This window comes from Phoenix dactylifera, chromosome 3 (assembly GCF_009389715.1).
Source record: "Phoenix dactylifera cultivar Barhee BC4 chromosome 3, palm_55x_up_171113_PBpolish2nd_filt_p, whole genome shotgun sequence".
Lineage (NCBI taxonomy): Eukaryota > Viridiplantae > Streptophyta > Magnoliopsida > Arecales > Arecaceae > Phoenix > Phoenix dactylifera.
This window is the reverse complement of record NC_052394.1, coordinates 94,297-121,477: the sequence shown is the minus strand read 5'-3', so window position 1 is coordinate 121,477 and position 27,181 is coordinate 94,297. Positions and strand designations below refer to the sequence as shown.

Below are 27,181 nucleotides of genomic sequence, written 5' to 3'. Positions count from 1 at the left end.
CGATCGGAGAAGAAGCGGTGGGGGTGGCGAAGGCGGCCAGGCGGAGCGGCGTGGTGGAAAAAATGCTCGGACCGGCGGTTGCGAGGGCGGCAAGACGAAGGCGGCGCTGCGGTGGAACGGCGACGGCGGTCGCGGCAAGGACGAGCGGCGCTGTGGACGGCCGCGGTGACGAAGGCGGACGAAGGCGGTGGCAAGGCGGCGAGGCGGGCGGCGACGGCGGACGAAGGCGGTGGCGAGGGTGCTCACGGTGAGGAAGATGAACAGGTACCTTTTTTTTTCCTTTTTTTTTTTTTTCTTTTTTTTTCTTTTTTTTTTTTTACTTTTTTTTAACTCAGACCCGTTAGGATTCGGGTTAACGGGTTTGACCCGATCCGATACCCTTTACGGACCCGTCACGTGTGGGTCACGTGAAACTTTTTTTTTTTTTTTTTTTTTTTTTTGGACCCGGGTTACGGGTTGTGGGTTAACGGGTTGAGAACTCCCCGTTACCCTGATTCTTTCTTCAACCTCCCGACGGATTCGGGAGGGCGTCGATCTTCGCGGCGGCGGCTGCGGGCCGGGACAGGGATCACGACGGCGGCTCCACGACCTGCGGCGGCGGCGAGATCACGGCCACGGCTTCGTGGCCTGCGGCGAAGGTCAGCGGCGGTCCCCTCTATGGACCCGATGCAGGCGGTTGGCGGCAGACGCGGGCGACCCGGGTTGCAGCGGCGGAGGGAGGCGTTAGGGCGGCGACGGAGAAGGAGAGCGGTGTCCCACTTCTGGATCTGGCCACGGACGGTGGCCACAGGGGTTGCGGCCGAGAGCTTCCTCCGTCAGGACGGTTGCCGCGCGGTTGATATCAGGACGGCGGGCTTCCGTGGGGTCACGGCGACCTCCGGCAGCGAGTCGAAGCGGCGGCGCTGGTGTTGTCGTCGGTGAGGGATGGAAGCGGTGGCCGCGATCGCGGTGACGGGTGGTCACGGGAATAGGGAACCTGCAAAGGTTTGTTTTTTTTTTTTTTTTTTTGGAAGGCTTGATGATGGAAGCGGGTGGTAGTGGGCAGTGGGAAGTCAAAGGAGAAAGGCGGAGGCGGAGGCGGTGGGGTGAAGCTGTGCAGCGGGCGTGGGGGTGACTATTCAAATGGCAGCAAAGAAGAAAGGCGCTGTGTAGGATCTGGGGCTTTGGCACAGGGGCAAAGCCGAGGCTCTGATACCAAGTTGATGCCGCACAAATGCGGAAAAAGAGGAGAAGAAGGAAGAACAAGAGAGGAAGAAGGAAGAAGAGGTTCTAGAGACACAGGAAGAAGAGAAGGGGAGGAGGAGGAGGAAGAATAAGATCTGGGGGAAAAGAAATTCTTAATCATTCATTAAACCCTAATCATGAAAATAGTTCCCTATATATAGGGCCCAAATACACAACTTGCATAAACCCCCCCTTACACAGAAATAAATCCTAATGAACCCACAAATAACACAAATAAGCCCTAAAATGCAAATAAGCCCAGAAATAAAATAAACCACAAATAAACCCTAGAATGCAAATAAGCCCAAAAATAAAATAATAAAATAAATATGCAAATAAACGGGTCTGGCTCAATCCGGGGGCTCAGGATCATCTGGATGAAGGGCTCTGATGTCCCCATCACTAAATTTACACTGAAGAATCCTTATATTCTTACTTCACTGACGAGAATTTTAATTCATCCTTCTGCGCTTTGTTGCAGGTGAGATCCAACTCGTACTGGTGAACAATTGCAACCATAGCGTGTGGCCTGGGCCACTGGGAAATGCCGGACGTCCAACCTTTGAGGAGACATTCTTTCATGTGCCTGCCGGATGGTCTGGGAGGATATGGGCCAGAAAAGGCCGCTGCCTCAAGGCAAGGGCTCCTGTGACACGGAGGATGGGTGAAACACCGACAGCCCCAGTAGATGACCTTTGGGACTTCCAGATCACCCCTTCACTACGATGACGTGAATTGCAATGAAACCAATATGGGGAGGAATTGGATTCGGCGTGGCAGGATGTGAGATGGACTTCAACGTCTGCTGCCCTATAAAGTTTGAGGAGAAGCAGCAAAGGAAGGAAGTTAGGCGTAAGAGTGCATGCCTGGCTCTGAAGACAAACAAGTACTGCTGCACCAGGGACCATATTTCCCCAAGGAGTTGCAAGCCATCGCTACTCCCACATCTTCCAGTTCATATGCCCTCATGCATACAGTTTTGCCTATGATGAACCCTCGAGCTTGAAAACCTGCAAGGCGTCACCTCATCTTATTACCTTCTACCCTCCTGCAAGTTAAGGACTGAGGAGTTAATATCCATGTTTGCAGCTGAACAGTAATAAGTCACATGTGCCTTCAATGCTATCTATCATGAACTTTGACTTTTCCAGTTTGAAATCTTACACCAGGGAAGCTTTTTCAAAAAATCATATGATCTACAGCATCGCATAGGATCTCTTAGATGCAACAATGACAGCGAACAAATTTAGTTGTTCTATGTAAGATCAAAAGATTATGAACCTTCTGTTTGCAAAACTTTTGATAACCGACTGGGGGTTACAAACAAAGTACAGCAGTTTTGTGATGATTTTAAGGAAGCAAATCATCTCATCAAGTGGATGCAGACGTATAGTGGATACAGAAATATCATAAAGCATCTATCATTTTATAAGTTACATGAATTGGCTTAACATGATTTATACAGTTGAGACTGAAGCAAATCAAGTTCGATCAGAAGCTGAGACTTTAACCTCAAATATGTCTCCAGCAATAATGGTAAGATATCCAATGAGAGCAATCCATTTACACAAAGACCATCCTATACACAATGTTCACTTTGGATGAGGTCAAGATGCCTGAGTCACTTGGAACTCTGTGTTGTACTAAGAAGAAAGAAAGAGACCACAATTATCATTGTTCAATGCCTTGATCTGTTAATCATAATATCATCTACTCAGTATAACATAGAACATGGTTAAGTATCAGACACTAGTTCACAGTTAAAATGTTGAATTTGTTCAGTTCATCATATTCAACACTGCAAGGATGCTATAAGAGTTTGTAGTCCGGGCATTTGTATGGTTGGTCCACTTCCCTAATTAGCATACCTTATGTTGCAAAAATGAAAAACAAATAATTACAACCAACGCTCTAGTTCTAGGACATAATTGTACAATAAAATGAGAAAACAACTGGGAGAAATTTTAAAAATAAGAGTTACATAGTCTCTACGAGACAATACTAACTGCACATTGAGATCTTTCTTACATGTAATGGTTCGAGAACACATCTGGTCCTAATCAAGTAAACATGATTTGATAACTGCTTCAAAAAGAGCATGCTCTGAACTTCCATTATGGAAACAAAGTCAGGTCAGTCCATGGCTTCCGTGAAACTGAATTTTACTTTTTCCTTTTCAAACCGAAATCAATTACAAAAAACTATATTGAACTCTATTACCAAAAAAAAGACTATATTAAACTCCGGTAAACGAATTACAAAAATAAACCATATGAAACAAAAGGAGTGATTTTTTATCACCTCAAATCCCTTTGCAATAACTCTGGAAACTGGCCCTGCATCTCCATCCACTATCGCATAATTAAACATACAATTTCCATGCTGCTGGCAGGGTTGCTTCACTCTGCACTTACCTGCCAATATATCACAAAGATCTCTATATAAATATAGATAACAAAGGAAAATATCAAACCGACATATGTTTTATTATATCATAGATATAATGAAAAACTATGTATAGCAGGTAATGAGACTCTGCAACTGCAACAACAATAACAATCTTTGAAGGAATTTACATTGCCCAGGAGAAACAAAAATAACCAGGCATCTTGAATGTCAGCATTGCAAAATATATTAGTACTGATACCAAGGCTTCCTTCCGCTGTTAACTCTCAAGACTATCCATGGACCTGAAAGCCAGGCACATATATCATGTCACAGTAGGACAGACTTATGAACCATGCAATTGTATACAAAGAATAGACATGTTTTGTTCATCCAAACACCAAGAAAGCCTTATCCAACTGATATGGCTTTGGCAATGGAAACAACCTTAAGGAAGGATATATGAAAGGCCTGAGATGAACTTTGCAACTGCTTGTCATCTTGATGTCAAATCCAACTGTGTTTTGTGCCAAAAAAAAAATTATTCTTTTTTGGAAAATTACATTTAACCTCCTCGACTGCTGCACACCTACCCCTCAGGTTTAAAATTTTTTAATTGGATCCTTTAAGTTAGCATATTGACCTGATGAAATCCTGCAGCCATTCCACTACTGAACACCATTAGTGCATTGTCCTAAATGATGAAAATATACATCTCCTTCTTAAGCCTTTTATAAAGCCCTTTAACTTTTCTAAATAGTACTAGTTCATTCTAATCCTCCACTCCTGTCTTCCCTTCATGGCGATTCTCTATCAGTCTCAAGTAGTCATCAGACCATCCCGAGCAATCATTCGGCCAGTCATCCAGCCATCCCAAGAGGTCATCCAAACCCCATCTTCAAGCCATGAAGAATGCTTCTCCTTTCCTAAATCCAAACACAACCTATGCCATCCTCGGTTGGGTAGCAGTCAAAAAAACTGAGATCCTCATACATCATAGGTCTAGCCAGAGACACCACACGCTACAAAACTCATGTGAAAATCATGCAACGATGACATTGCCAGGCAGTAGATGGTCCAAGGAGATTTGGCAGTTAGGGGAGGGAAGAGAAGGGTTAGTAGGTGCCCCAAAGGGCAAACCCGGCCTAGGACCATAGTCCTTGGACTCGTCTAGAGTTGCAACCTCAATAAACCTTGATGGTAAACCAAGTGGAGAATACAACACATGGGACCAAGACGCCCCAATAGCAGCCTTAATCTTGTTGATGAGAGCATTATGTGCAATCTTCCAATGACCTTGGCTTCATGGCCACACGACCAAGGCAAGGAATACTAGCAGATCCCAAGTTGATGGGTGCATCATTAGACACGAACACCAAAACCAAGATACAACCACTTGAACTCTTGGTGCCAAAGGCATCCAAGTTAGTAGAGCCAAACTATATACACCTTCATGCATGGCAGATGAAGGGTCCTAGTGGACGTCAGCCACCTCCTTGCCCTTCTCCTTATGTACTGAAGTGTCCCACGATAAAGCCCTACCATGGACTAGGGATCAACACCAAGGATGCTCTCAAGAGAAGGTGGTGCATAGACGAGATTTTGCCATTTTGCTTTTCAATTCCCACTCGAATTCCTAGATGAACCCAAGATAAACTACCATGTGTCCAAGGATGCAAGTAAGGAGAGTCCACATCGAAGGAAAGTCTCGAGGACCAGAAACCAGAAAAACACATCGAAGTGACACCTGATACCATAGAAAAAGAAAATTATCATGTTCTCCAATGAAAAGAAATGTTGGATCAAACAAATCCAACATCCAGGAAGAGTTTAACTCCTTCGGAACATTTTGTCCAGAATATGACAGACTTTATAAATATCTGTGCTTTGACAAAGACCCTCCCAGGAAAATACCCTGATTGTTGTATCATATATATGGATATCTGGAAAAAAAAACCCTGCTTCTCCAATCCTTTATATAAGTCTAGCATTTCTCTGAACGTTCTACTCCCAATCAGCCCATAAATTAGACAGACAACAAGATCTGTAGAACATCCACATTGTTAGCGATCTGAAAAAACCATCAGTAACCTCCAAAAATTTTCTTCCTCACAAAGGCTGTTAATCATAATAGTATAAGTGATTGTATCTGGTGCAATCTTCTGAACATCCATGTTACAAAAAAAAGATATGACCAATGAATTATTGAGTTATATGTCAACCACATGCAACGAATCCTCTGCTGCTAATAAGATATTTTGCATTGCGAAATTTTCCACCTATGCGAAGACTACGAAACGCAATATTAAATGTCTTCATGTTGGGGCGATAGCTTTTTTAAAAATGTCAGTCAAGAGCTCAAGAACGGATGACCATCTCCCAATCTCACATAACCTGCTCATCACTGTGCTGCAACCAAAAACACCAACACCATATTCCATTCTAGGACTCCTCTCCAATAGCCATTTGGCCTACCAAAATGTTGAATCATGCTGAAGGCAATCAAGAAGGATATTTAAAGTGACTCCTGTGGGCCACAATCCATTCCCCAGAATAACTTCCAGTTTCTGGAATGGTTCCTTAGCCTTGTAGTACAAAGGACATAGATATACTCAACCTCTATAAAAGCTCCCGACATGACAAGAGGCATCCATCAATATATTATAGGTCACCGAATTAGGAGAGCAACCGACACTCTCCATAGTGGCCATCAAACTTTTAGCCTCTTCCATCCTTCCTTCAAGGCAATAACCTTGCACGATGGGCGTGTAGGTGTGGACGGTGGGCGGGCATTTCTCCTCCAGCATCCAATCCAAAACACCACATGCTCCCACTGTGAACGACCTCATAGGTCCAATCGAATCGACTCGCATAACAAGAACGCATCTCAATGAGAATGTTATAGGAGGAGATATTAGGGCTTACCCCGAGAAGATCATTTCCTCGAAAACTGCTTCGGCTTCTTCCGGACGCTCAGCCATCACCTTCTTCCGGACGCTCAGCCATCACCGGGGCATTGATTACCGCGTTTTAAGCCTGAGGACTTCATCAATCTCGCCGACCTGGCGGAAGGCCTTCATCAGCCGGGTGTTGGCGGATAGGTCTGGAGCCGATCTTTGGAGTGGAAACATAGCCCAATCTCGGTAGTTTATTCACTGCGTCGAAGAACCTCGAGTGTAGCTTTTGGCCAGAGGGTTCAAGAAACTTCTCACCAGGAGGGGTCTCTGACGGGGAGAAGGAAGTAGCGGCGGCTTCAGCGGTCTGTTCGGGCGGAGACGGTGGCCGCACCCAGTCGAGGGCGGAGACGGTGGCCATGGCTCGACCCCCGTTCCTCTTGGAGCGCAAGACATGGCCCACGCCGTTCATCAAGAACTCCCCGGTATTCAGGGCGGTTCTTGCGGCGGCTGCCAAAGGCGAAGGAGGAGATCAGCACTTCGAGATTTCGGCGGCGGAACGAAAGGCTTCTGCTGCCTTGCAAGATTTCCCGGCGCGGGCGCTCCCAGTTTTCGGACGGTCCGATCCCCAGGAGCCTTGCCTCGGCCGCGGAAGTTTCGATCAGATAACCCTACAGCCGCCTTTGATATTTTTGAGACAAAGCTCTTACTGACGAGTGACGAGCGCATAAAAACTTCCATGCCATATATATCGGCGTTTAACTTACGTTTAGGCGTGGGCTTTGTTCTCATAGATATCCAGTGGAGGAGGAGATCCTACGAGGATGTGTAAAGCAAATCCCAGCCATTGGATCGCCCAGATCAGCTACTTCTCCCGCCAAGGTCTCCACAAGGAGACCCTCCGTGTCTTCCACCGACTTCTCCACGAAGGCCTGAGACCCGACCGTTACGTCCTTCCCGGCGTTCTCCGGGCCTGTGCCAACCTCTCTGACCTGAAAAGCGGAAGAGCAGCGCACACTTTGGCCACTCGTTCTCTGCTCGATTCTGATGCTTTCATTGCTAGCGCTTTGATCGATATGTACTCCAAATGCGGAAAACTTCACGGTGCTCGGAGGGTGTTCGACAGAACGGGCGAGAAGGATCTCGTGGTGTGGAATTCCATGGTCTCGGGCTATGCCCATGGAGGCCTAGCAGAAACTGCCGTGGTCCTAGTCATAAAGATGAGATCTTTAGGAGTAAAACCAGATTTAGTGACATGGAATGCGCTGATTTCTGGGTTCTCTCGGATGGGCAATGATGTGATGGCAATGGATCTGTTTAGATCGATGCAGGTTGATGGAGTTGAGCCTGATGTTGTTTCTTGGACATCAATTATATCTGGTTATGTGCTCAATTTCAAGTACGACGAGGCCTTTGGGATGTTCAAGCAAATGGTAGTGGTTGCAGGAATAAGGCCGAGCTCGGTCACAATCAGCAGTCTTTTGCCGGCTTGTGCCCATGTTGCAGACCTGAGACATGGAAAAGAGATTCATGGTTATGCTGTGGTAACAGGGGTGGACAAAGATTTGTTCGTTGGTAGTGCTCTTGTTGACATGTATGCCAAGTGTGGGCTTATATCGGAGGCAGCCAGGATTTTTGATAAGATGCAGGAGAGAAGTTCTGTTTCATGGAATTCTATGATTTTCGGATATTCGAACCATGGATACTGTGAGAATGCAATCAGGCTTTTCTATCAGATGCAACATGAGCATGCGAAACCTGACCATCTTACATTTACGGCAGTCTTTACAGCTTGTAGTCATGCTGGAATGGTCGAACTAGGGAATCATTTATTCATTTTGATGCAAGAATGTCATGGGATTGAGCCACGGTTGGAGCATTATGCTTGCATGGTGGACTTGCTTGGCAAAGCTGGGAAGCTCGCGGAGGCGTATGATCTCATCAAGGGAATGCCTATGGAGCCGGATTCTTTTGTGTGGGGAGCATTATTAGGGGCTTGCCGGTGCCATGGCAATGTTGAGCTTGCTAAGACAGCAGCTTTGCATCTGTTTGAAATCGAGCCAGAGAGTGCGGGAAGCTGTGTAATATTGTCAAGCATGCTTCTCGATGCTGGGAGACAGGCAGATGCTGTCAAGATGAAGAAATTGATGAAGAAACAGAAAATGAAAAAGTTCCTGGGGTGCAGTTGGATAGAGTCTACCTGATTTAATGGAAATGGCTGTGGACAAAAAACTCTAGTTTACTTACTCTATGCACGTTGGTATGTGCATTTGGAAACAGCTAGATATGCTATTTTAATATCGGTCATGCTTCGTAAACAAAGATTTATTTGGTGGACTGATTCTATGGAACAAAGGTAGGAGAGAGGTCTTTCTAATGATACCAAGGAAAAATATAAACAAACAGGAAAGATCTTCGGGCATAATTTAAGGAAATCGGTAAAAGAAGGGAAAGTAATGTCCGAGAGCAGGTGTCTTCCAATAGATGGATCTATGCCAATTCATGAAAATTTAGCAATATTTGATAAACACAATCATATGGGCATTTAGTTCTGATGGCGCATCAACAACTTCTGAATAACAGAAGGTCTGAAGGAAGAATAAAGAGACATATAAAGAGGCTTGTACGGTGCATCTCAATGGATAAGAGAGATAATTTGACTTTGATAGTATAGGGAAATAAAATAGAAGAAAGAAGAGTGCAAAATCGTCTAAAAGATGGGCGCAAAATTTATGAATGCAGAGAAGAAATGGACTGAACAACCTGGTAGTGACTTTTAAACAGAAGAATGCCTTGTTTTTCGATGGAAGAAGAATGTCTATTGTGACTTGATCTGGAGCCTCAACTTGTAAGGAAATGCTGTCGGTGGAAGCAGATTAAAGACAAAGAAATAGTAGTCCCCAAGGTTGAGCCGTAGTAACCTTCATCTGGTCTCTCAATGGTCAATCGAACCAGCTGTGTTCGAAGCATCCTACATAGAATTATGCACAAATAAAAGGTCATCATAAATCAATGATGGATGTGGAGGCATTGTCATACAAACAAATGGTGAGTAAGCCAATGCAGATGGAGCGGGAGAAAATTAAGCTATAAAATTATTGTGGAAGTTGAAAATTGGTGCCTGAAGAGGCCTTCAAACTCCAGTTGAAATAGAAATTGGGAGAGGCATCAAATGGCAATATTAATAAGCCTGTTTTGCTTCTTCTTCCTCTTCTCCTCCCTTTTTCTCTTTATTCTTCCTTTCTTTCTTTTTCTTTTTCTCTCTCTCCTTTTTTTTTCTTTTTTGAGATGCAGTTTTGTCATCTTAACATCAGAAGTTATACAAGACAAATGCATTGTTATACCATTTTGCCGCAAAGCCTTGCCTATTTTTACAAAAAAAGGCCTAAAATATTTATGTGATTTTATCATAACTTACTCCAGAATCTATAGCAAGACATGCATTCATTAATCTGGAGTGTCTCTACAGGATATTGGTGCATACTACTCACATCCATAGTAAATGTTGAACATAGCCCTTTATTTGGATGGTTATGGCTAACGGCTGTAAATTCTATGCATCAATAAGTTGTACAGATTATACAATTGGCTTTTAACATGGTCTCTCTCTCTCTCTCTCTCTCTCTCTCTCTCTCTCTCTCTCTTCTCCCTAACTTAAACAAAATCCTGATTTAATTTCTGAGTTAGACAAAATCTTCCCTCCTAACAGTGGCCTCTTGAGCTACGACTGGTAAGTAATGCTTCATTAGATTTTTATTAGGTTGCGGTTCAATTTTCTTCTGGACACTTTTCAGCAGTATTCTATGTGTTGTAGGAGACTATCAGCTACCTAGATAAGAGGAAGGAATGCACTTTCATGCAATTCTATGATCTTCGGATTTGCTAATCATGAACACTGTGACTTTGCAATCGGGCTTTTCTATCTAATGCAAAAGGAGGGTATGATACCTGACCATTTAACATTCTGACGGCTTGTAGTCATGCTGTAATGGCTGAACTGGGAGAGAGTTTATTCATTTTTTGAATGAAAATGAAATATTAGTTGGAAGATTCTACTTTAAAATGCAATATTTCCTTCTACCATTTTTCAATATTAAGGAATTCTACTTCAAATGAAATACTTTTTTTATGAGAAAAATACTTTATATGAAGATGGTAGAAGGAAATACCTTCAAGCAAGATGGAATTATTAGACGGATGGAAGGTTGACTCCGAACAAGATCAAGTTATCTAACAGTGAAACAAGGTTTGAGTTGCAGATTTTTTACTGTATCAATCAACAGCAAGTCTGGACCCTGGTTGCTACAGTTTTTTAATACTTTATGATGCCACATTCCAGAACCTATCATTTTCTGGAATCACATGATCTAACCAGTTATGTCAAACAACTCAATTTCAGCGCGCCCAGAAATAAATTATGAACACAGCGTGTTCTTGAGAGACTGAAAGTCATGCTTCTAACGTTTCAGCATGCGATGGCCTTTTGTGACAGTATAATGGAACCCTTTCAGTTCTATTTGGACAAGGTTAAACGATGGAATTAGATGGTAGCAGATTGCTGTATTGGATCCTCTTGGAGCATTCTCGTTGTCTTTCAAACGGTCATAATTAATAAACTAACCTCTTAGATTGCGATGCTGTTATGCACGATACTGCTATTTTAATGTAATCCAAAATTGCCTGTTTTTAACCCTCCACATGTTGGCCCCAAAACGATGCAATAAGGCTAGCTTTTCAGATGTAACCTTTTTTTTTTCCAGATGTAATGATAATAAGGCTTGCTCTTTAAATGGTTCATCAACAGGAAGTGGACCCAAAGGTTGACAATTCTGTCATTGAAAATGATCCAGGACTGGGACAGGGAAGATCCTTACCTGTGCCTTGTGTTCGGGGGATTGTGAGGAGAGATTTATGTTGCGTTCCTGAGAGAGACATTAGAGATTATGTTGATAGCCCGAGAGACACTAATCTCTGTCTTCTTTCACCTAATATCCCTGTTATTGATTTCTCCTTGCTTTCAAGATGGCAAGAAGGTAAGCAAAGGAAACTAGATATAGGCTGCAAGGACTGGGGCTTTTTTTTTCAGGTATGTAGAGATTCACAGTCATTTTAGCAGATAAGCAGGAGAAACTCATATGGCATTTACTGTACATAATGTACCATGGCACAATCATTGAACTATCCAGACCCTTTCTTAAAACATGAATAAACAGATAATAATAGATAAAAAAAAAAAAGATTGGTCATAGCATTTTCAACATGTCAAGATGATTGACCCGATAAGTGCAATTTCAAAATTGAATAGCTTATGCATTCATCTCATTTATTTCTAAGTACGTACCAGTTTACAGATTATGAACCATGGAGTACCTGTAGAAATTTTATGCAGAATCAAGCATGAAATGGCTGGATTTTTTGATCTCCCACTAGAAGAGAAGAAGAACTACTCAAGTGTCACCAAACAATCTCCAAGGATATAGGCAAGCATACATAATGTCAGAGCGGCAGAAACTGGATTGGAGTTATTTGATATTTTTAATGATACTCCCAACTGAAAACGAGGAAAACTAAATCACCGGCCAAATGTTGTACCAGATTTCAAGTATGTCCTCTCCTCCTTCACAGCCAATGCTCAAATATTTTGCAGAAAATTAACAGAACCCACCTCTTATTACTTGTAGAAATGATGTCAGGCTGCTAATTTTTCTGACAATATTCTCATGATCCAAAAGAAAAAATAAACTAGTAAAAAAAAATTACAATTGATCAGGAATACAGTTTTCCTTTTATTTGATAAAACGGTGGTTATTAACTGACACGATGTTTCATTTTGATTGTTTATTGAACCGCATAGCTCAACAGATTCCCTGCATAAGATCAACTAAATTATGTATTACTTACAAATTTGAATTAAGATCCTTCAATCACACATGGGAGAGCAGCCTCTAGAAGCAGTTCTATTTTTTATTTTATTACACTTCTACATTCTTCCAACCAGAAATTGTTGTCACCTTAAAAAAGCAGAGTGAAATAACATAAATAGAGAACCAAAATAATATTGCATGCATCATCATGTTTAAATTCCAGAACAACTCTCGCTAGTTAACAGACATCTTCAAATAAATTGTCGGTCAGTTGATTCCGTACAAATTTATATCAGTGTTTCCCTTTTGGCACTGAATGCAGTTGAAATGTACTCAATGGAAATGCAAAGGATAACTGTAACGGGTTGCCAATCTTTCCTTGCTAATGAACATGCATAACAATGGGCTCTTAAGACTAATAGGGCTCTAAAACAAGCTATGCATATGAACTACTATCCAACTTGCTCCAGGCCTGATCTAGTTCTAGATATGAGCCCCCATTCTGATGACAGCTCTATCACCATACTCTTGCAAAATGATGACATAACAGGCCTATATATCAAGTACAAGGGGGAACAGGGCTTCCCGTAAAATGAATTTCAGATGCTCTAGGAGTAAATATTGGAGATTCTATTGAGGTATTTCAGAATCAAACTAGCAAATTTTCTATTTTTTCGAACCCTGAGAAACGTAATAGCAAGCATAAACAATGAGCTTTTTCTCTTATGTCTGGCCTCATCAACATAAATTGTTCCTCACCACTGTCATATCAGAAGTATTCATAAACTTTTTTTATTTTAATCCTCTGTTTTGAACATGCAATCAGAATTAAAGGCCACCACCTCATCAATATTTTCTAAACATGGTTGCAGTCCAATCATCTCAAATATCAACCCCATGATGTTGCAGATTTATACCCCAAATGGCATTCGTTAATAAATCCTCCAATTCTGCAACTTATAAGCTTCCTTAAGTTTGTAAGTCTTCCTTGTTTAAGCATACATCAATCCCCCCATCCTCATTCAACATTTGATAACTGCATTACCAGGTGCATTTCCACTTGTCCATAGTTCATTCATCCAATAATATACACCATACATCCTTGCATACATTCTCTTTTGTGTTTTAACTCCACAAGTTAGAACAAACTATTCCATCTGGAGATCCACTGGTCCCTGATAGCACGCTTCATTATACACATATTCCAACCAAAATTGTGCTCCCTGTATTTTGCTTTTGCTCAACTAATCCTTATTTCCAATTTACATTAGCCAATGCCCTACACATTACATGCAAATAACATGGACCAAGGGGCTTCCTGATACGTCAGTCAGTAATGCCTCTCTAAGCAGTTATAAGGAGGTAAAAACCTGAGTAAATATCTCAAACCACACAAGGAGTAATAAAGTGGAAATAACTTTTCCTATAAAAAAATGCACAGGAATATACATGCACATTCACCAGAAAATCATGGTATCTGAACATTGCATGATTATGAACATGAGCATGAATTGCTTGAGTGCTGTAACTGGACTGTATGGCCACTTATCATCCACAACACACTAGAATATTGCATCTCACAAAAAAATGATGCTGGTGGAACAGGTTTTCCATAGTCATGACTCAAAGTGACGGGCATCAACTGATCCATCCACTTTTAAAAATATCTATTTGAAGACAAAATTACTTCAAATCCTAGACATGATGTAATAGTATCTATTACATAAGTTATTAGTTTCTATAAGCTTATGTAAAATTAAGAAATTCTGATAACTTAGTCCACCCACAAGGATGTCCATAACCAGTTTTACATTTTCTAACATATCCCAGTATCGAATGATCAATACTAATTGAAAATGTTCTTCATATTCCCCTTCAGATATAGGTGACAAAAATATCTAGACATGTAAATCCTTACTGAATTCTTTGCCCATGGAGTTAATTAGAATTGAGCAAAATAGAAAGGAAAAGATAAACTAGACCAAGAAAAAGGTAAAGTAACTGCTCTTTCAACTGAAAACTACTGATTTTAAGACAAGATGAAAAGGTAGAAAGTTGATGTTTGGTGGACTTCTGGTAGTAAAAAAGAAAGACTCGAATAATGAAGTTAATGTGAGCTAATTTTCACTGGTGGAATATCTGAAATTTTGAATTCAATGAAAAAACCAGTATAATTGACTAAACAGGAGAGAGGAAAGGAAAAATTTTGTCATTCACAAGACCTGGCTTGTCATGTATGGTTTTTTGTTTATTCTGTTTGCTGACAAGAATGATTAATGACTAACATGTCTCTAGAATCAGTGGAATTAATCATCTGTTTTGTTGAATGTCAAAGGACTGGAGCAATGGAATGTATGAAGGCATTGAGCACAGGGTTGTCACAAATGAGAGATACCAAGAATGTCACTTGCAACATTTGTGCCAGATGAGAATGTGGAAATTGGGTCACTGAATCCAAATGGTAGATAACACTGACCAACCAAGATAATACAGTCAAATATCTTGATTACATTAGACATACTTTAGGAAGGAAAATGGGGGGGGAAAGAACACAAACATATTTTAGAACCACATAAGGAGTGCTTAGGTTGCAATTTTCTGTTTGTTCCATGGATGATGCCAGTCTAAACATGGAGAAGAGTATTACATTTATTAAACCATAGGTCTCTTCATATTCAATGTCAGTAGTCTAGCATGGAATCTGCACTAAACTGTTTAATTTCTTGTATTGATGATAAACATATTCTAAATTTTAATGCCAGTAGTCTCTTCATTGTCATTTTCTTATTTCATAACTAAGTTATCTTTTATCTATTTGGTGATAACATCTAAATGTTTTATATGGATATGCAGTGAAATGTAATGATATTTTGACTTTGAGTTAGGGGGAAGGTCGGCATGATCACATGTTCAAAAAAAGAATGTCAAGATTCTTCTAAATGGACTTGATAGCCTATATGCCAGTTTCATTTTCATTACTTACATATTAGTCCAGCCACAAATGTTGACACAATAAACTCAACATTCTTTTGTCGATTGATAGCCCTTCAGTGCAGATTTTTACCATATCTGCATGCTTATGGAGTCTAATATGTATATATCAACTTAAATTTAGCAACAAAAAAAAAAGTTCTTTTTACAAGTCTGCTTGCAAATTAAATAGTAGACACTCCAGCTACAACACCAATTGTCAACTTCGAGAACACCTCTAAGGGCATCATAAGAACTTGTTTACTATAACTATCGCTGTTATTTGGGAAGAGTTCGAACATGAATATTTGAAGATATTAAAAGAAGAAAATATTGCAGGTATCTCATATGACAGAAGCATGATACAAGTGTCCAATTAAACTTTAATGGTCGTATTTGTGAAAAGGTGGAGATATTCATGAAACAAAACCACTTACCAGTATCTAACATGAGATATTTTGCAAATTTAGTGTCCAAGATAGTGTACCAATGAACCATGACAAACAAGCCCTTAGGTGTCCCGTCCCCCATCTCAAGGCTCTTAAAATCAAATATCACAATTGTTATCCAGGTCTTTTTCCTAGGTCTACCCCTTGTTTTACTTAATCTCATGATACAAAATCACAAAATGTTCTTGGATCTCATTGCACAGGCCCATATTTTCTCAGTCAGGCTTATACAAGTGAAGTTTCTATAATTAAAACATTTACAGATCTACCTGACTATGAGATGGTGCTTGCATTCAGTTTAGTCCATGCTTAAGTGGAAATACCTTGCTGAAGACAGATTTCCATAGGCTGAGAACTTAACTATTATCACCATATCATTGAGCAGCAGCATAGGTATTGGTGTAAAAATAATTGGAATAAAGATCAATATTTTTAGAAAAGAAAATAAATAACATACTACGATCTGTTTATCATGTGGAACTACAGTTATCTAAAGATCGAGCAGTATCATGGAATAGCAATACATAGCTAAATAATTTATTTTATGTTGAGAAATTTGACAGACCTTCTACCACATAACATGCTTAATTCTGAGATGATTTATGTATATTTGAAGATATGATCAGAGCTATCAAGTATGCAAATGTGAGATAAAGGAAAAAATAGTCAGGTACAGCAGGGGAGGATACTCTGAGAAGGACTCCACCAATATTAAGATCCTTCACAAAAGTGGAGCAGGGAGTGTGTATACAAAGGAACAATGACATTAGTCAGTAAACCATGGAATGTGCATTAAATTTCAGTAAAATTATTTATTGGGAAAAAGAAGTAGATGAAAAAAAAGTACATAACTGTGGTTGTCTCGGTGTGAGGAAAAAAAAGTAAATTCCCAAAATAACAAGGGTTATTTTGTCTCAGTGTGAGTAGATGACCTAACACTTCTTAACTTCAACAACGACAACACAAGTGATGAATGAATTTGAGTCCAGAATTAATAAAGTATCTCAAGATGTGCTCCTAAAACCAAGAATTCGCCATCTTAATGCAAAATCAGATTGGTTAAAGTAGCAGAAGACTGTGCATTCCACAGAACAAAACATAACAGGACAGAGTATCAACCAGACATACCACTTCAGAGAAATTTAGTCAGCAAACCTTTTTATTTTTCCGTTATTTATCATTAGGCATAACATGAGGATAGGAAACAATCGAACCAAAGTTGTTACCACCTGGCCAATCCTTGGGCTGCTCCCCGAGAGCTCCATAAGGATTGTGTCCATGATAGGCTCCATTGCTCTGGTGGTTATTTACCGGCACCATCCCCACGGGACCTCCATGCCCATGGGGGTGAGCCATGCCAAATACAGGCATCGGGATCATCGCTGGCACTGCATAAGGCATGGGCGCCGGCACCGGATGTTCGTGCATGCTCTGCGGCACCGGCGTCGAGGCAAACAGATGGTCGGAGGATGACGGCCCCTCGTTCGAAAGCCCCTGCATCCTCTTGAGGTAAAGGCGGTACTTTTGGAGATGGCTCGCGACGTTCTCCCTCGTCAGCCCCTCGACGTTCATGAGCTGCATGATGGTCTTAGGCACGGCGTTCTTGATGCCAAGATGGGCGACGACATCCACGAACCTCTTGTGGAGCTGCGGGGTCCAGACGAGTCGGGGCCTCTTGAGAGTCCTTGCAGAGTGATCGTCGTTGGAGTTCTCTGGCCGGGGAGCATTGGAATCGGCCTCCTCCATGGCGGCGGAAGCGGCGGCAGTGGCGGAGAGGGAAGCATCAGCCCTCCGGACCTTGCGGGAGGGATTGCCGGCGCCGTCCGTGCCGGAAGGATCGTCACCCTGAAGAACCATGGGGTCATCGGCGGCGGCGGCGGCGGGAGGGGAGGGGAAGGGATTGAAGGATCTGAGGGCGGAGGAGGACGACGGCGGCGGGGCGTGGCGGCGTAGGTTGGAGAGGGTTTTCTGGGAGGCGCGGTTGACGTCAAGCATGGTTCTTGGGGGCTCCGGCGTGATCCTGAAGGCGGAGGCGAGCTGCGGCGGGATCAGAGACTGGGACAGCGGAGTGAGATGGTCGGCGCTGGGGAGCCCGATCTCCCACTCGAGGACCCTTCCCTCGTCTCCGCCGCCGCCGCCGTCCTCGGCGGCGGCGGCAAGGCGGTCGAAGTCGCCGTCCTCGGCTTCCTCCCCCATTACGGAAATTCAAGATCCGAGGAGAGGATTTCGAGCTAGGGTTTAAAGAGAGAGGAAGCCATAGAAGGAGGGGGAGACGATGGAGACGACGGCGGTGGAAGCGGTGGAGGTGTGGTGGGGGGATAGATATTTCTGAAGGGCGTGAGATTCCAGAGGGGGCTTTTTGGGATATTTATTAGTTTAAGGGGTCTCGTTTTATGTTTGGATAAAAAAGTGCACGGTCCGATGCCACGATCGTACCTGTCCGATTGCCCACGTGGAGGGGATAGTCGGATATTTTTGATTCGCCTTCACTTCTCCAATTTTTCACCGATCTTCGTTTTGGTTCTTTCTTGGTCCCCAAGATACGACGGCGAGATATCTACTTCTATCCATGCCGATGATTTAAGATCAGACGCTAGCCTGCAGCAGGCGGCCCGATATCTCCCTGTCTTCCAGATGGACCATATCGCGGGAGGAAGGCGATGCCACGTTGGCGGCAAAAACTATCAGGGGCCGGGCACGAATCTTGTCGTGTATTTTAATGGGGGGAAAGGGAATACCATTATCCCGAGGTGGTCCAGCTGTCCAATATTAGCATCGCACTTTTCGTTTCCTTTCCAATCGGCTCAGCTAAATTGATGTGCGCTCCTTAAGAGCGATACCTGTGCATATGGCATGAACTGATTTACGTTTGAAAGTTTTTTAACACACACACACTTTTCTCAAATCATCTTTTGTTTTTCTTTTTCTTCTATTAAATTTCTCCTAAATACTTTAAATACAAAATGCTTTTATTAACCTTTTATATTAATATCCAAAAAAAATTATATAAAATTTTAGCTTTTTCAACATAAATTGAACGCTAGATTTTTTTTATAGTGAAAATAGCATTTATATTACTGTACGGTCTGCCAAGTTAAAAGAAAAAAGTTAATTCAAAAGACAGGATATATCTACAATACTCGTTCAGATAATCTCTCTGAAGTGCCGAGCAACAAAGAAGATGGCCCAATCTACCGCACTGTTCGTATTATGATACACATATGCTGCGTAAAATATTAGTAATGTCAAATAATACTCAATATAGTTATTTATTAATATCATTGACTAAAACTCTCGTGGGAACTAGATGATTCGAAAGATTATATGCAAATGGTGACTATAAAAAGATAACTATGCATGATGCTGTATTGACAAAGGTATATAAGTTACAAACTCCTTTTCTTTTATTAAAGGAACTCAAGAAGATTATTTCATACAGAGTATGGGCCAGCCTAACTGCCTCGCCTTATTTGCACAAGCACCGAATGGATGCTTGGCCCAAACAACTACAATTCCTTACCTAACATGGATTGCAACGGCTCGTGAACGCCAGAAAAACCAAATACGGGTCGATAGATAGAACAAGCCCCAATAAAGGCCAAACCAGGAGACAAGAGAGGACATCGACGTCCTTTCTAGCTAGAACAATATTTTCTCTTGTGCTTCCAGAACAAAGAAGCTCTAACTTGCTCGCAACCAATGAGAATACACTTCTTCAAATGAGTAGGATGAGCTTGTAGAAGAAACTTCCTTCTAACAATGAACTAATTGGTGGTTTGGTTGCTATCAAATGTCATTTCATGGCGACACCGTTCCTTTAATTAGATGCCTTGGCAAGTCTTGGAACCGAACTCAGCTCCATGATCTTCGAAGTCTGTGCGCAGATGGAGGGACGTTGTCAGATGTGGGGAAGTTCATCTTGCATTTGGCTGCTTCGTGGCAAGCCTTCTAGAAGTTTCTTTATGACGATGAGTTGGGCAATATCTATTGGTTTCTAATTATGGTTGCGACAGTCTCAAAGTAGTGCTGATGGGACCTACACCGTTCTAGTTCGGACGATAAACTTAGAACTATTGGATATATTCGAACGATAACCTTGGCGCCATCAATATAGTCTGGGTCTGGTCTAGGCATGCCTTCTTCTAATAGCTAGGCTTGATTGATAGTGAATATCACACTATTGAATCTATTTTGATGGTGTTTACATTATATTCAAACCGATGACTATAATTTGGGGGCCGAAACACTAAGTATGCATGCCGAAACATCAAGATTTTGGGCGATATATTCTTTACGTAGGTTGATATGCCCATGAAGAAGCAGATCGAAGTAGTAAGGATGCAAGCCGAAACATTAAGAGTGCTAGATGAAATATTAAGAATGCAAGCCAACTTGCCAAATATGCACCAAATATACAAGACGGGAGGAGCAACCTAGAACACCAAGGCTTTAGGCCAAAACACCAAGGTGCAAATCAATACATCAAGAGTTCAGGTCGATACACCAAGGAAGGAGCAGGCCGGAATACCAAAGGTATACGTCAAGACACCAAGGCCATAGGCCGATGTAGCAATGGTGTGAATCGAGTAACTATGTTGTGGACCGAGAGGAGCGAGAGTTATTGGCCTAAGATGAGGTCTTTAGTGGAGCGAAGTCCAAATATGGTGGTTAGCCAATAGTTGCTACTGCCCATGATGTGAGAATAGTCACACTATTCAGAATGTGAAAAGAGTAGTTGCACTTTCTTCCATGCATAACAATACTAACCCATATATTACGCAACAGTAAGGACGTGTAAAATTTTAGTGGCTCCTACCTTACTACTATCCAAGACATGAGCAAAATAGTAGCACAATGACATAGTGATCCATGTAGTATACAATAGCAAGGATAAATGTCAAGGTTAAATGATGACACCTATCCCAGCAGTCGAGAGAAACTACTTATAAATATCAAATTATAATCTAAACAAAGAGCCTTTTGCTGCTCAAAGAATCAGAATTTATCTAAACAGAGAGCCTTTTGCCGCTCAAAGAATCAGAATTTATCTTTAGCCTTTATTTATTGTTGCTTCTATCCTTTATAATTCTTTAAAATTCCTTGCATTATACCTGTGGAATTTCTTGTTTTAATTTTTGCTTAGAACTTTTAATTTATCAATAGCAGTAGAGTACTTTGTAGCCCCAGTCATACCCCAGTATGACAGTAGTGAAAAAAGTGTGCGAACAGATGATGAACTTTTTCCCGTTGATTCAAAGCTTGACTTGTTTGGCTTGGGTACTATTATGGGGCCCTTAATTTTGATTCTTAGGAGTACCTAAACATGGGGGCTGATGTTACTAGAGACATGGTTGCCAAACCTAGGGTTGGACATCTCTGTCCGACATCACAAGAGCCCTTGCACCACCACACATGAATGCTAATGGCTAGAGTTTGGCTTAGAAGCCAGATGTGCCCGAAACTTGGGGAAGGCATCCGAGGGCCCAACAAGGAGGCAGATATGAGACATCCGAACTTTCTTACTCTAGAAGGGACAGTTAGAGAGACCCTCACATGGTAGGATGTGATCGATCAATGCAACGTTCACCACACTATGGCATACAGCACTAATCCCCGCATGATACATCGCAATAGATTTTTATGATTTTTGAATATTAGGGGTGACCCCAAGATATTGTTTCTAAAATGCAGTCATAGTCGTATCACACATTGGAGCATGTCATTTAACCAGGCCATCTATCAGCTAAAATCAGCAAGAGAGAGAGCCTGATTGCGGACAACATCGACTCCCGACGCCGTGCAGGCAGCTCCATTTGATTGAATCAATGGAAAAGATAGGCCTTATCTCTTATGAACCAGTCGCTGACAGCTGGGCACAGGGGTGATCAGCAGTCTAAAACCAATAGTCCAAAAAGCAATGCAAGCCAATCATTAACTCAACACTTGCACTCTGAAGAGAATAAGGTAGGGCCGGCCGGCCATGCACCGGTACCTGCAGTCCAGGACCGCCATCAGAAATGACGAGACTTGCAGTGCTTTTCTTTAAGAATATTTAATACCATCTGCGGCACTTTCTGGCAGCTTCCCTCTGGATTCTAAATTCGTCGAGTCACAGCCCCACCCACCAAAAAGGGTGGAAGAAGGCGAGGAACGAGCTGAGAATATTTTATTCCTCCTCCGCTTCCCAGATGAGACTGCTTTAAGAAAAGGTTTCTTTTTCTTTTTTTTTAAAGGAGTGAATACTTTCGTTAAACCATGTTATTGCCTCCATGCGGATAACACCACCATATACCAGATCACTACCATAGATAAACATAAACTACCGAAGTACCAAAGACAACCGGACTGCTCTTACAAAATTGCGGCAACCGCTAAGGACCCATCCTTTCACCACCTGAGCTGGGATTCATATCCTGGGAATTGGAGGTCCCACCTGCAGGCCCAAGGCCCAACAGCAAAGGGCTTTCTTTCTTTCTTCCACCAGCCGGACTCCTCGTGCCCTCGGTCGCAGGTCTCGCTGCCCAAGCTCGAAGTGGGGGCTCAAAAATTTTTCCAGCAACATCAGGTGGTTGTTGGGGTGCTTCCTCTCCCGGAAGCACTGCGAGACCCATTTCTCGAAGTGAGGATGGCTCGTTGTAACATGCGCTCCACAGGGAGTCCACAAGCTGCCTCTCCTCCCTGGCAGCTCCGAGATCGTCAGAGGACATCGAGCTTATACCCTCGATGCGACGCTGCAGGACTTGTCGCAACTTATCTTCTTCAGTTAAGACGCTGCTGTTTCCTGATGTCCTGTCCTGAGCAAGCTCTAGAAGACCCCCTAGAGCAGCTTCTCGCACGTCTGAATCATCGCTCGAGGCCAGATGCACCATCAGCTTTGGAAACCCGAGCTCCGTGACCACACTGCAATCCGAGTTGTTTTCTCGTAATAGGTACTGAATCAGGTTGAGAGCCTTCCTGGTAAAGTAAAAAAAATAAACATCAGTACAAGGATTCTTTTTTCAATCAAAAAAAAAAAAAAAAAAGTCAATACAACGATAACATCTTGTATCAAAGGACCTTTTCCGTATCCAACCAATCGATAGCAAGACCGGTGCATCGACCGGTTTAATTTTTTTTAAAAAAAAAATAACAATATGGCTGCTCATATGGCCCAACAGCAAGCACAAGTTAAATTATTCATGATGGCAGCTAAGCTAGTTAATCAGCTACCAATAAAACAGTGTCTGAAAAAGAAAGGGGGCAAACTGTTCTAAGAGCAAGTACCTCTGAAATCTAACACTTTCCGAACTCAATGCATCTCTAAGTCCGGCATAACCGTTTGCAAGACGAAATGCAGCAATTCCCAGCTTATTGTTCCGTATCAAAGCTGGAAGTCACAGGAAGAAAGGGGGAAATCAGCTTGATGAGAAACACGAATATGGAAGAATGAACGCCATCACCTTATGATTCCGGTCTAGCACATTATGCAGTGCAGCAAATACTTACAGGATATTGCACCAAGAGCTTTTGTGCGGACAGTTACATCAGGATCCGAAGTGAAATTTGCCAGGAGAGGTTCTAGTCCACTAGCTTCCATCACAAGTTGTTGACTCCTAGGATTGTTTTGCACAATGGTAGTCACAACTTCAGCAGCCTTTGCTCGAATACCAGCATTGGAATTTTTAAGATAGCCAAGCAGAGGAACTAAGCCACCAATGGAGTGCAAGTCTAACACATTCGCAAAAAACCACCATAGAAAGTAGGCAAACATTAATAAACAAAGTTTCTGGAAAAAAAATATACTTCAGTCCAAATATCTAATGCTAAGAACTAGACGATATTAACAATCCCAAGCTGTTTCTCCAACAGAGAGCTGCAGTTTACAGGCTGTAATATCTCCAACAGAGATACTAGCAATCCAAATATATAATGCCTTGCTTGGTTCAGGGATAGTAAAATGGGGTTAAAGCAATTACCTACATTTCTTCTGAAAAAAAAAAAGGCCGGCTAACCACTTCAAGATATCCCCCCTTTTTTTTTGGTGGAATAGTTTTCATCTAGTCAAACTAGATTTAGAAAACAAAAAAAACATAAAGAAAAAACAAAGATTTGCTCAGCAGAGGTGTCTCCCCCATACTCCAGCAACTAACAAACATTGCAGTACTATTTTTTGAAATAGTTCACATAAACTAAACATTTGTGAACACATCACCATAATATCCCATTGGGAAAATACAGGTTTTTTTTTTTGGGGGGGGGGGGGATCAGCTAAATCTTACAGGCACCTAGAACTTTTGCGATCAAGTTGAATCAACCTAAATTTCAACATTACTGAGAAATCTATCCTTTCCAACAGTTCTTCCAAAAGTGTTTTGCCTATTACAGAAGACTACAAGCTCATGATGTTGTTTTGGGAAACTACAGAATGCTAAATAACCAGTCATGTCAAACCTATTTGAGATCTCCTGCCACCGGCTATGCTTGCTGAGATGCTGCCTTAAGTTTCAATGTAGTGCAAACAATTTGAATCGATTCAGAAAAACATCAATCATGTTATAATCAACAGATATGGCCAAATGTGCAGAAGCAAAATCAACTAAATGCTGAAGTTTTAATCCTCTAAGATAGTAATAGGCTGCTGACCCAAATAAAGGTCATCAATAAGCAACAGTAACACCAGTTAGAAACTGCAGTACACTATGCTTGATGGAATTGAACTATGAGGTATTTTAATAAGGATGTCCATCACTATATATTTTAGTTCCAGCAATACTATATCAACTGAAAACAAAAAATTGTAGACATTAAAAAGTGCAGCACACATAATGCTTGATGAATGATGCAAAGATGATATTTCAACTAATTGATGTGATCACAGAAGAATGTGCAATCAAAACACAGCTTAACTAATGTGTATTTAACAGTTAGAAAAAGAACACCAATATATAAGGACAGGTTATGGCAAAATTAATAAACTTACCATTGGCCATGTCAATAGATTCAACATGTTCTTGTAGCTCATCCAACATATCTGCAAGATTAAAAAAAGCAGGTTTTGACTATCCAAGAAAATGAATAAAATAAGTTTCTATATAACATAACTAATACATGCATTGGTTTAAGATTGCACTCAATTTGTACTTAGAGCAAAATACAGATAGTCCTGATAGTCTCTTAGGTTATGAATCCATCATCATATGTATAAAGGACTAAGGGGTCCCATGAAAGAGCAAATACAGCAACAAGTTCGAACAGATGAAGAAACATAGAAGGATTAAATGGCTTTATTCAGAAGCTAATGTTGAATCAAACACAGGCATTGGAGCAAGGATATAGTTCTCTCTAGAAAATGAAAAGAACATAAATAAATGAGACAGGAAATAAAAGAGCTCAAAAAACATCTAGAAAGTAATGTTTAGCACTATTATCTAATGGTGGCATATTTAAATCGTAACTAATTGTTATATTATACCATGGTCTCATAGTGGAAGATAATTTTGAATATCTTCAAGTCATATGATTGGTTTTTGATAAACAATGGTAGCCAGAAAAGAAAATAACCAGTGGCATCCTATGCATCATATCAATTGTATACTATGCATGGGAAAGACAGGACTGAAACCATTATGCACTGATTCCTGTGTGGGAACAATAAACAAGTTGCAGTACTAGATGCAGCAAATTCCTATTACTAGGTGAAAACCACTTCATGAGATAAAAAAAATCAAAACAAAAAACTAAGCATGAAGAAAGGATTCAGCTCCCCAGATCTTGACCACTCCTTTAGATGCAATGGCATTATATGAAACCAAGGGAACCAAACTATATTATCAAAGACCCTTTCAAAGTTCCCATGGCTAGATATAACCCACAAGCAACTCATGCATAAGGTTCTTGATACAGACAGGTGATGCATATTACCGCATCAAATTTTGACTTCAATAACCTATTCATGATCAACTCGCAAAATGTAATAAAATGATGCTATCTGAGTTTGGGATTGGTACAAGTTCAAGCCTAACCTTGGATGACACGTTTGCTACTTTTTAGCATCATCACAGTCGATAACACCCATAAGGTGGGTCTAATTTCTACATATTAGACTAACAGTGAGTTTAAATTCAATAAATCAAACAATCAGATAGTTACATTCAATATATCAAGCTAATTGTTTGACAATTAACGAGCTCCCAAGTCTTGTTTGCTTAGTCCAAGACTTTCCGGTCTCTCTAGCGCACACAATTTTCATATGCAGAAGAATCACAAGGAAACGTAATTCTTGTGTCCCCGATTTTACCTTCAATATCTTCTGAGGTGACGCCTTGAGCTTCCAAAACATCCTCTGGAGTTCGCATAACGAGGGTGATCTCCTTCATTCTCCTAATTACGTCAACAGTCTGCGCTTGCATGGCTTCCATAAACCATCTCCGATCCTCCTCGCTGTTCCACAGAAAGTAAAATTAATATCAATACAAGTAATCAGGAAGGAAAAGGAAAGGAAAAAAAATCTAACAACGAACAATTATCGCATCGATTCAACAGCTCCCAGTTTACAATAAGTTAATAAAAGCGAAAACCTTGCTAATACCGTCAGAAAGAAAAGAAACAAGCAAACCCTAACCAAAGAGGGAAACGTCATGCAAACATGAAAACCTAACGCTAGAAGGCCCATCCAAAACTGAAAAATTGAAAAGGGAGAAGAAGGAAACCCTAGAATACCTCAAATTCCGAGGAGGGGCAGTCCCATCAGAATGGGAAAGGCTCCATTTAAGCAATCCATCCCACTTCAGCCCGTCGCCTGCCATGATTTCTTTCTCTCAGGGAAAAGGAAGAAGGTATCGATCTCGAATCTCGCGATAAAAGAGGTTGGAATCAAAAGGATCTTTTATAGACGCTGATAGTTTGGAGGTGGAAAACGGGCGAGAAATCTGAGGAGCAGTCGAAGAAAGGAGGAGAGCTGGACGCAGACGAGTGGCGGAGAGCCTTCTCGAAATGTCGCGAAATATGTGGAGGCTTCTGTCTTCCGATCGAGATTAAAAAGTTAAAACCTGATACGTTGAATCTGATTTTTAATTTGTAAGGGGTTACACTGAAAAACGCTCAAAGTTGTATCAACTAGTCGGCAAGGTGCTTGCCGGCATTAGTACTTTTCCGATGCAACTGCCCGCCAAGGTTTGAAAACCGCCCGGTTCGGTATGAAATATGGATCGATGTTAATATCTAAATTCATACACAAGCCGGTGAATGAAAGTTCAAATATTTTTTTGTATCAAAAAAAATTCAAACATTTAAAATTTTTGAATATTTTCATCGAATCTAAAAATATATATCCAAAATTATGAGATTAATTTAGAGCGCGTTTTACGTATAAACCCCTGTCAAAGTGAATATTATATGTCAGCCGGACGTGCCAATG

At 41.4% G+C, this 27,181-nt stretch overlaps 3 protein-coding genes and 1 pseudogene across 3 annotated transcripts; 1 reads left to right on the top strand and 3 right to left on the bottom strand.

Moving 5' to 3' along the window:
* Window positions 1-4,156: 4,156 nt before the first annotated feature.
* Window positions 4,157-6,527, bottom strand: LOC108511589 (annotated as a pseudogene).
* Window positions 6,528-6,535: 8 nt separating this feature from the next.
* LOC103715699 (pentatricopeptide repeat-containing protein At5g59600) lies at window positions 6,536-15,078 on the top strand. The gene has a single exon (XM_008803426.4). It carries the CDS (start codon window positions 7,328-7,330, stop codon window positions 8,705-8,707), a length of 1,380 nt encoding a protein of 459 aa, XP_008801648.2. The 5' UTR covers window positions 6,536-7,327; the 3' UTR covers window positions 8,708-15,078.
* Window positions 15,079-16,583: 1,505 nt separating this feature from the next.
* LOC103715698 (transcription factor PCL1-like) lies at window positions 16,584-18,804 on the bottom strand. The gene has a single exon (XM_008803425.4). It carries the CDS (start codon window positions 17,980-17,982, stop codon window positions 16,957-16,959), a length of 1,026 nt encoding a protein of 341 aa, XP_008801647.1. The 5' UTR covers window positions 17,983-18,804; the 3' UTR covers window positions 16,584-16,956.
* Window positions 18,805-21,415: 2,611 nt separating this feature from the next.
* LOC103715665 (hsp70-binding protein 1-like) lies at window positions 21,416-26,779 on the bottom strand. Its single transcript, XM_008803373.3, has 6 exons — window positions 26,485-26,779; window positions 26,063-26,205; window positions 24,746-24,796; window positions 23,272-23,493; window positions 23,050-23,152; window positions 21,416-22,740 (listed from the first exon to the last, which is right to left on the bottom strand). Exons 1-6 carry the CDS (start codon window positions 26,568-26,570, stop codon window positions 22,158-22,160), a joined length of 1,188 nt encoding a protein of 395 aa, XP_008801595.2. The 5' UTR covers window positions 26,571-26,779; the 3' UTR covers window positions 21,416-22,157.
* Window positions 26,780-27,181: the final 402 nt, after the last annotated feature.

Coding starts and splice junctions, on each gene's coding strand:
- LOC103715699 (XM_008803426.4), top strand. CDS start 7,328: ATGTGTAAAGCAAATCCCAGCCATTGGATCGCCCAGATCAGCTACTTC.
- LOC103715665 (XM_008803373.3), bottom strand. CDS start 26,570: ATGGCAGGCGACGGGCTGAAGTGGGATGGATTGCTTAAATGGAGCCTT. Junction 26,206..26,484: donor GCCCCTCCTCGGAATTTGAG/GTATTCTAGGGT, acceptor TCTGTGGAACAG/CGAGGAGGATCGGAGATGGT. Junction 23,153..23,271: donor AGCTCTTGGTGCAATATCCT/GTAAGTATTTGC, acceptor TGTGACTTCCAG/CTTTGATACGGAACAATAAG.
- LOC103715698 (XM_008803425.4), bottom strand. CDS start 17,982: ATGGGGGAGGAAGCCGAGGACGGCGACTTCGACCGCCTTGCCGCCGCC.